Source organism: Montipora foliosa, chromosome 9 (assembly GCF_036669935.1).
Source record: "Montipora foliosa isolate CH-2021 chromosome 9, ASM3666993v2, whole genome shotgun sequence".
Taxonomy (NCBI): Eukaryota; Metazoa; Cnidaria; class Anthozoa; order Scleractinia; family Acroporidae; genus Montipora; species Montipora foliosa.
This window is the reverse complement of record NC_090877.1, coordinates 44,364,705-44,374,704: the sequence shown is the minus strand read 5'-3', so window position 1 is coordinate 44,374,704 and position 10,000 is coordinate 44,364,705. Positions and strand designations below refer to the sequence as shown.

At 39.8% G+C, this 10,000-nt stretch overlaps 1 protein-coding gene across 2 annotated transcripts in view; it reads left to right on the top strand.

Moving 5' to 3' along the window:
* LOC137969808 (uncharacterized) overlaps positions 1-10,000 on the top strand; it is a 30,324-nt gene that overhangs the window by 10,525 nt on the left and 9,799 nt on the right. The window contains exons 2-7 of one of the 2 annotated variants that reach the window (XM_068816182.1): positions 470-521; positions 1,132-1,182; positions 2,747-2,866; positions 6,763-6,845; positions 7,773-7,838; positions 8,310-8,352. In XM_068816182.1, the coding sequence (XP_068672283.1) occupies positions 470-521; positions 1,132-1,182; positions 2,747-2,866; positions 6,763-6,845; positions 7,773-7,838; positions 8,310-8,352 (415 nt within the window). Of the gene's footprint in view, positions 1-469; positions 522-1,131; positions 1,207-2,746; positions 2,867-6,762; positions 6,846-7,772; positions 7,839-8,309; positions 8,353-10,000 lie in introns of both variants that reach the window. The other variant, XM_068816181.1, reaches the window with a different exon arrangement.

Genomic DNA, 10,000 nt, shown 5'->3' with positions numbered 1-10,000 from the left:
TAAATTATTCCATAATCTTGTAGTAGATGGAAAAAATGATTTATTAGAACGTTCAGTGCGACTAGCAAAAAGAGTAAAATGTTTAAGATTTCTCAATGAATAACTCGTTCTCTCAGAGACTTGTAAGGAAAGTAGGCTTTTAAGATAGTTAGGACAAAGGTTGTTTACAATCTTGTAATAAAGTATCACTTTATTTTGAAGTCGCGTGTAAAGATTATGAGGGGAAAAAATAACTAAGAGCAAGCTACGAAAGTCGACCCAAAGTCCGCTTAGCGATGCCTGGAGATGATAATATTAAAAATGTGGTAAAAATCGCAGCTCTTTCCTAGGGTCATTTCCTCTCATTCTCCTATGTGCGGTTGGACTGGAAACGTCGTTTCTCCTATTTATGTCTGACAGCAAGCCATATTTTGATCGCTCGCGTTTGGTGGTCTCATTGACACGTAATTTTTTTCTTCTTACTTTTTAGGAAAGCTCGTTTGATCTGTGTTCCAAGGCATGTTTTCACCCCAAAACAGGAGGTAAACAACATGATACATTACCTTAGGAAGGGTAGAGGGAGGGGAGGGTAACTGAGTGTAGGAAAAAGTGAGCACAATGCAGTGATGTAATTGGTTTCCATGGCAGCAGTTAAGTCATTTATATGCACCCTAAAGTTTACATCAGATATCAAAAAGGAACTCGCCAGTAACCCTCTTATTTTTATTGCTGGGAAGTATTAAACAGTTTAAATTAAAATCCTTTGCCAAAATAAGAGTGTAGCGGATTTAAAGCTACCTCTACAATTACACCTCATTTCATTTATTCGTTGGTTGGGTGAGATTGGTAATTGACTGATAGCGGCTGCCAACGGCGCTTGCATACGCTAATGTCTGATCTCACCCATAGACTGATTATTTGTAACGCGCATTTGAATGTGTAAATAGAAAGTGCTCTCTATATAAATTCGCTAACATTGCCATTTTTCCAAACTAGGATACCTAGCATCAAACTAGCTATGTTTGATTTTCAACTGTATTTTGCAGTTTCTTGCAAACAAAAATGTTAGTTCGTTTTGAAAAAAATTGAAATACTTTGGAGCTGTGAAATTAGGGTGATCAGCGTTATTTTTGCTCTCTCAATTTCCTCCAGGTGAAATTTCCAAGCCCCTTTCAAAGGAAAGAACACGACGAGCGAATAAAGGCAAGGAAAACGAGGAACTAGAGAGTAGGTTATAATAAGCCTAGAATAATTCAGGGATTTTTACATGACGCCGTCACTGCCACCATATCATGGGTACCGGTGTAGCTAAACCAAATAAAAGCGGCTGCTTTTTTGTCCGAAACGAATCCACTGGGATTTTGGCTAGTTGAACAACAGCACATACACTACTGTGAGGACGTTCTCCTATGTTCCAAGAGTCCATTACCCAAGAGTAAGAATCTGGTATTATGTTTGTCCAAGAGAAAATGAGGGGACAGATCTGTCCCCTCATTTTCTCTTGGTTTGTCCCCATCAGCGTCGGAAAATTGTCTATTTTTAAACCAAGTTTTGCGGGAAAATAGACAATAGACCAAATCGGCTAACCCAATTCAAATCTCCCAGGGTTAAAATTCTTTAACTGTCTAAATTCCCATGAGTATTCTTGTGTATCTAGTCTGCCAGAAACCTATAAAATTTTCAACTTTTCAACCTAGTTTAAACCGTTTGAAAATGCAACATTTTGTTCCAGGTATTTCCATATCATTAAAATTAATGACAGTGAATGCTACATTATAATGCAAATACAATACACGAAGAATTTTACTCTGCGAGCAGAGACCCTTCGATCTTCCTAGATAAATCGGGAAGAGGATTGGCGAAGGGACCTCTGCCAACCGATTCGGATTTCTTTGTCGAGCTTGCGTCAAAAATTCAAATGTATTCGGGTGTCAGTCACGCTTGAACCATAAACTGAAACAAACAGTCGGGATATTTTCGAACAATTCTAGCAAAGACACGACAACCAAGGAATCATTTTCTTGGAAACTCAAGATAGCATACGCTTTTCTGACGCTGATGGGGACTGGGCCAATTTGGGTAATTCTTACTCTTGGGTGACAGACTCTAAGACTTGTATGGTCCTGTTGCAAACAAAACTTTACTCGAATGATAGAAATGTTTATTTTCTGCTCCCAGCTGTGCACCCTGCGAGCAGAGCCTCTCTAAAACTCACCAGAGGGCGAGCAATTAAATTTTGGTCAAATCTGTTAAGGCTGCGCGCGCATCATAATTTTTGACAAGGCGGAGGTTAAAATCGAGCCTTCAGTCCGAAAATCAATATGGCATCTAGGAGTGCGATCGAGACTTGGCCTGGGTTTGAAACTCTGTCCAAGCAACGGCTTGCGCATACTCAATAAAGACTTTAAAACGATACTGCAGAGTCCTTTCTTTCTCGTCGAGTCAAGAAAGACTCTGTTCAGGTAGGGTGTCAGCTGTGTGACTTCATATCTCAGTTGGTAGAGCATTGCACCACTATTTGCGCCACTATTGGGCCACTATTGGGCCACTATTGGTTAAATTGTGCAGGTAAGTACGAGGATCACTTCACATCGCCATTTGGTTTAAAACTTTTCTTTTGTCTTGGAACAAGTGCTCACACAATAGATAATGAATTGCTTAATAGTGGTCACAATTGTCGATTTTCCTGCTTCAGTAAAGAAAAAACCTTTGCATCATATCTTAAGTGATGAGGGCATCTTTTTATTTTCTGTTCACTTAAAAACAGAATGTCTCACACCGCCATTTAATCCTTCTTTTTGGGGATCACAGATGCCCGAGCGCATTTTGGTAGATTTTAAATCAAGAAAACCTAATTTAACAGTCAAATGGAGTTCAGCAGAGCACGGTGAGTCCTCAGGAGAATCGTTTTGCCGTAGAAAGAAAGAAAGAACAAATTGTTGTTCATGTTACATCGTTAAACAATGGTTCTGTACGCTTTAGACATGCATGCTATGGGGCAATCTTTGTTTACATGTTTTGTCTCATTAGCATAACCCGTCGTTTTTTTATTTATCAGCTAAAAAATCCGCGCTTTACAAAAATCCATGCATTGCATAACGATCTATCCCTGAAACTTTGAGCGCAATTTACTAGTTGATCTCTGAGTTATGACCCTTTGAAAATTCGACATTTTACAAGAAATGCATGGGCTCTTTAGCGCTCGTGCCACCCAAGATTTTTGATGGCTAATAACTCGCTCCTTATCATAGCTAAAATGCTTACAATTGGAGATTTAACTACGTTTACCTTTTCTTTTACCTTTTGAAATCAATTTGTAGATAGCATACATCTTATTCCAAAATGGCAACCATCTTAATATTCTTTTGTTGGTATTCAAATTAGTCCTCGCCTTCTTGCCTCGTTTTTAAGCTCAAAAGTCAAAAGAATATTTTATCTTGAACGAGGCAACAATACTTTGTATGCGAATAAATCAGCGGCCATTTTGGAATAAGGTGTATGATGCCTTCTGTCAGCAGACTCGTATGTTAATGAGACAAAATGTAAACAAATTTAGAAACATTTTTGCTTCCCTGGAAGCAAATTTTGCTTCCAAAACAAATGTTTCCCGAGGCCGCAAACGGGGGAACGTATGCTTCTGCGGGTGTGTGGAAAACGAAGACCTGAAAAACGAAGACCGAAGACCCGGAAAATGAAGACCGCCAAGAAAATAATATACCAAACAGCAAATAAGAAAAACGCATCATTCATGTTATTTAAAACGATCGATAAGCTATCTATTGTGAGTTACGGTAAGGTCTTCGTTTTCCACACACCCAGGGCGGTATTTGGAAAACGAAGTCAAAAAACGAAGACCCCCACAACAATATAAAATGACGAACGGAGAGTGGCCAGACACCACATCCCTAGTGTTTTCTGTGGCCGACGAGTCATTTCAGGCGAATTACTTCAAGGTCTTCGTTTTCCACACACCCAGACCGTTATGTGGAAAACGAAGATGAAAAACGAAGACCCTGCACTAATTTGCCTGAAATGACTCGTCGGCCACAGAAAACACTAGGGATGTTGTGTTTGGCTACCCTCCGTTCCTCATTTCATATTGTTGTGGGAGTCTTCGTTTGCATTTATATGTGACTTCATCACAACACTTAAAAGGTCATTAACACCTAGACTGGTAAATACGCTACACTCTAAGAAATTAAGGTAAACCTTTGCCGTAATTACAATTAATAAATTGCAGTAAATATATTACGGTAAATACAGTTGAACCTGTATATAACTGCCCTGCATTAAGCGGCCACCCTCTATTTTAAGCGGCCAGTTTTCGAAGTCCCGATTTTTCACTCATACAAACCCTGTATTTGTTACGTGTATTAGGCGGCTTCCCATATTAGGGAGCTTAAGCAACGACAAGGGCGACGGCAACGAGAACGTCATCTCAAAATATAAATTCGCGTTATTGTAATCGCTTCGTTACTATTTCAACTTTTTTAATATGACGGGGGTGTGGTAGCGCTCAATTTAGGGCAGAAAATGAAAATTTATCCTCAAGTAATGACGTTGTCCATAAAACCTCAAATTTGGCTATTTCACGTTGTAGTTTTGCTGAAGACGGCAAAGAAATGGACAAAAGTGAAAAATGCACGTGCAGGGCGTGCAAAGCTATTGTTTTTGCCCACTAAATATGCAAATTTGTGACGTTCTCGTTGCCGTCGCCGTTGTCGTTGCTTAAGCTCCCTATTGAGCGCCCGCGGCCACTTTGTAGCAGTCCTATGTTTGTCTTGCTTTGTTACTTTTACCTGTATTAAGCGGCCACCCTTGAACGGAAACTAAACCAAATGTGACAGTCATCATCAAGTTTATGCATTATTTTATTGTTTAAAATGCGATCTATCATCACTATAAAGAAATAACATGTACAAAGCTACTGTAAGCTGATACCGTCGGCCGCTTAGTGTCGTTAACGCTCATCATTTGTCTGCAATTTGCTGAAGTACAGTACAAAATGACAAAGGCAAAAATGTTCGTTTTGAATATGCTTCACTCTTTGCTAGAAATTCCTGTTTAATTAGCTTGTCCTTCAGCACGTGGTGGAGAATGAATCGCCTTCAAACGTATACTCGAAAGGGATTTCCAGGCCATAACTTCCACCTCTGTTAAATTGCTTGCTCTTTATGTTATCCTGACTTTCCCCTTGTTTGTTGGCCCTTTTAAGAATGTTACGTATATTATACCGTTAAGTTACAAGTTGGCAACTTTGGTTAAAGTATTGATGCCTTGAAAGAGTGTTGGTTGTCCTATTGTTTCCTTGCATGAAGTGTTTTTTAATGGTACACCATTAAAATTGACATTAGACTACGCCCAGTGCGTATTTTTATTGATACTTTATTAAGCGGCCATCTGTATTGAACGGTCAGTTCCTCAAGTCCCAAGGGTGGCCGCTATATACAGGTTCGACTGTAAATTACAGTAATTAAATTACAGTAAATAAATGCTAAAGCCTGGTTTTCACTAGCAACGCAAGCTTATGCTAGTGAAAACTAACCTCGACATAAGCATCAAAATCAAGCACGGCATCCGCCATTTTGTTCATATGCTCAGACGCGGGGAATCTGGAACGAGTGCTTTCATTCCTCACTAATATTATATCCCATGAGTCTTCGTCCTGAAACACCCTGAACAAATTTTAAAATGGCAGATGTTGAAAGTTCGGACGCTTCGGTTCCTGCTAAACCTTAACGCGTTTACATTTACGCGCTTGTAGGAATTTTCACGAAATTTAGGGTGCGTTCAATTGACCGTATTCCGGAATAGGAATACTTGGATTAGAAGTTAGAAATCCTTCGCTTTTACGGAGATTCACATTAAAATTGTCAAACACCTGCTAAAATGATATTTTAAACATATATTTATTATCCTTGTTGCTTCAAAACGCCAGAGATACCGTTTTAAATCATCACTCCACGTATTCTTATTCTGGAATAGGGTCAATCGAACGCACCCTTAGCGAGGAAGAGCGAGATATTTAGGGATTTCCGGAAACATATTTCAGGGGCACCCAACGAAAATATTGTTCAAAACCACTTAAACATAGCATTGTTAAACGTATTTTGGTATTTAAACGGTAGATATAGGCATATTTTTATCCCCTAAAAATTTTTATCTGTTCGGATTTCCTAGCTGAAAGTGTAGTGATACGAAAATTATAGGGATCAAAACTTACCTTTTCGAAAATTTCAGCCAGAAAAAAGGCTCCCGAAAATTCTAGGTGACCTTTTTAGGATAAAAACCCGTTAAAAATGGGCAATTATTCCATTTTTCAGATGTTCGAAAATCCTAGGACAGGTAGGCAAGCAAGACATTTTAGAACAAATGTTCCGAAAATTCTAGATCTCAAATCGTCTTCCGAACAGATATTTCCCGAAAATTGACGTTGGGTGCCCCTGATATTTAGACGATTTTACGTGATATTTCTAGCTAGGCGTTGCTGAAACAAAGCTTTTCGCGGAAAACGAAATTAAAGAGCCTTCTAAAAATAGCACGGTCTGTGTAAACCCCGTGACCAAGTGTCAAGTATGGAAGCTGTTTGGTCCTGGTCACTTGCTTCAGGTAGAAGGGAATTTTTATAAAATGGAAAGATAGTCGGAACTGCTGCGTTAACCCAGCGGCGCATTCATCGATGCATGCGCGAGTGTCTGGTTTTCTAATTTGTTGTTTATAAACAGTAACTCTATTCCTAATTGCATTGTATCTTTATTTTTATAATTGTTTTGTGTTATTCAGAATTGTACCCCAACTGGACCTCATATGCACTGGCTTATCAGGATAGTTTCTTGAAGAAATATCGATGTGTGCTTATTCCGAAGGTATGTAACCGGCCCTTTTTTTGCGTGAAGGCCGGAAAAAAAGTTAGGTCGAGAGAAATCTAGAACTCAGTAGAGCAATAAGTCAAAGTGCTACTATGATTTAAAAAAAAAAAATCACTTCCAGTTTTCTTCAGGTTTTGAAAGTTTGTTTGCTTAACACCTGACTGGCAAATTTTTGAGCTTTGATTTTTGTCCAAAAGACTGTTTACTTTACGAAAGTGAAGACAGAAAGAAACACAGAAAGTGCATTTTACCTTTCGACACAGTTATCCGAAAAATTGGTTTTTGCCCACAGCGAGACTACAACCCACGTCTCCCTGATTACTACACCATCAAGGCTGTCTTAGCAGATTAATGAGGTGACTTTCTGACGTTCATTTTTTTAAAGCCCCGTCTGGGGTCATAGAGTCAAGTGAAGGAAAAGTTGGGCCCTAGGGATCCCCACGCCGCTAAATCAACTCGTTAATCTGCTGCATTGCCGGCGTTGTAGCCTCGATTGTGTAGTGGTTTAGCATGCCGACTTGTAATCAGGGAGACGAGGGTTCGAGTTCCACTCAGGGCAAAAATCAATTTTGCGGTTGGGTGTGTCGAAAGGTAAAATGCACTGTGTGTGCTTTTCTCTCTCTTCAGTAAAGTATAGTCTATACCTTTCATTTATCTCGAAATTTCTGACTTTCATTTGTTCAGCTTTTAATATTTACGTTCAAAACTGACCGATTGGACTCAGAGGGTTGGATCTCAAACGATCTCTGATTGTCATAACTATCTTTACTCATCGTCATTTCTGGGGCGAAATCAGAATATAGCCAGGAGGGGGAGGGGGGGGGGCGGGGGTTCGGATGCCTTGCAGAAGGTTTTCAAAGATGAATGTGGGAAATGCAAATTTCGATCTTTTCCAGGGATAATTATCTGTCTGTATTTTTAAAGGATAAACACCAGTGGATAATCAGAGACGGTGATGACTGGACTTATCCCAACATGATCTTCTTGGGGGTATGTTTTCCCTGTGTTGCTTTTAGGCTCACGCGTGATTGAAATCCTCTACCCTCACGTGAAGTGAAATCCTGTACTTTAAAATATCGAAGATGTTTAGGTTTCGAAAGGCGCTCCTTTTTGCGTTATTTTGAGAAACCAAGGCATTCGGGTGTCGGGCACGTGCCTGAAGTCACGCGCTCGAAGCCGCAACTAACCATAAGAACAATCAATCGCAGCAACGTTCGAATTGCGCACAAAGCGTTTCTTTTAATGCTTCTTATCAATGTTCAACTCGTCAGTTGTTGCCTCTTAATTTGTTTTAAATTGTGAATTAAGTGAAACTCCTGTAATTTAGAGTGAAACGAAAACCTGACTTCAGTGGGTTTATTCTAGTTACAATCGTCATAAACTACTTCCAACCATGAATCTGGAAAGTGGAATGAACATTTTCGCTTTGGTTCTAACGATGTTTTGCAATGTTTCTCTTAGGTGGCAACATATCCATATCATGAGCTCGAGATGAAACCATATGGTAAGTTAATATATTACAAACTTGACAAATTAAAAATACCGGAAGTAATAATAAGTTAATAATGCTAATTATAAATGATAAAACGTGTAATCGTGTCAGGATGAAGTCTCCTACAATCATCCACAAAAATGTTTGGGACACTTTCCCCAGAGGGTCGCGTTTTGACTAAATGCCAATTACATATGAACAACCGAGTTCGTCTTTATTATTTTTCTGTCTCCTTTACGATTTTGGTACACAAACAAAGTGCTGCATTGTCCAATACAGCAACATTGTAACGGGGGAGTTTATGAAGTTTTTGTTTTCTATTGTTGGTCGTAAATCGCGACGTTTCGTCCGCCCACTGATGGTCTTTATCGGCTGGGCGAAAAGGTCGAGTGGTTGCGCGCTACGTTTCGTCCGCCTACTGATGGTCTTCATTGGCTGGGCGAAAAGGTCGAGTGGTTACGCGCTACGTTGGCCTTATCGCCTGATGAAGACCAGGGGCCCGTTTCTCGACCATAGGTCAACCCTTTCCCGAGTAGATTTATTTTTGTTATATAGACAGGAGTGTTTTACTGGAAAATACACCACTCATAAAATTCATACGAAACTACATCCCGAGCCAGAGTGGCGTATTTTCCATAATTTTCAGTAGATTTATTTTTGTTATATAGACAGGAGTGTTTTACTGGAAAATACGCCACTCACAAAATTCATACGAAACTACATCCGGGACCAGAGTGGCGTACTTTCCATGGATATCGATGACGTCATTTCCCGCCATAGCATGATTGTTAGTTGCAAACAGTCCGTGAAAAATGGCGAGCGCTGAGATTCGCGAAGTTCTCTGAAGCTTACGTATACGTAAGACCCTTCTCTGAGAAACAAGAAAATGCTAACACGAAGAATACAACTTCATACAACTTAAAATTATTCAAGGAGTTCCTTGCAAGTGAAGTGCCGCCGAGCTGCAAGAATTTGCGGTAAAGTTTGACATGTGCTCGGTGTTGAAAGAAAAATCGTGAGTAAAACACTCGAGTCTATATAATAAAAAGAAAATTACATGTTAGCTCGAAGACATGAATTTTATATTCTCGTGGCAAGAACAATATCTCACTCGAACACAAAATTCATATCTTCACTCCACCGTGTAATAACCTCTATATAGAACGCCTCCTTTGGGAGATTCAGCACGCTCACTGTTGTAAAAGCCAATCAAAACAAAGCTATCTCAGCGTCAAGGGAAATGTGATACTTTTCGCGGGAAAAACTTGTTCCTAAAAATAAATTTACTCTGGAGAGGGTTGACTCAAGGAATTAGTGGAGATAGGGGCTTCCCTCGATGAGCTACCGTAACCTCCCAACACCTGGCTTTTACCAGCGACCCGCGTTATCTTGACGTTACTCTGCTAGGTAGAGGTTTCCTTGATTTCCCTCTCTAACGAAAAGGAAAGGAAACTTCCATTGTCGTCCCCAGAGCCTTCTGTTTCTTTTGGTCACGTGGTCGACGAAACGGAGGACCCCGGTCACACCAAGAAACTCAAACTTTTTTCAGTGGCTGATAAAAAGATGTATGTGCGGAGCGAATATAAATTACAATCACCATGCATTACATTTCACATCCTTTATAATCGAAACACCACTGAGTCTGCGGCTTTTGCTCATT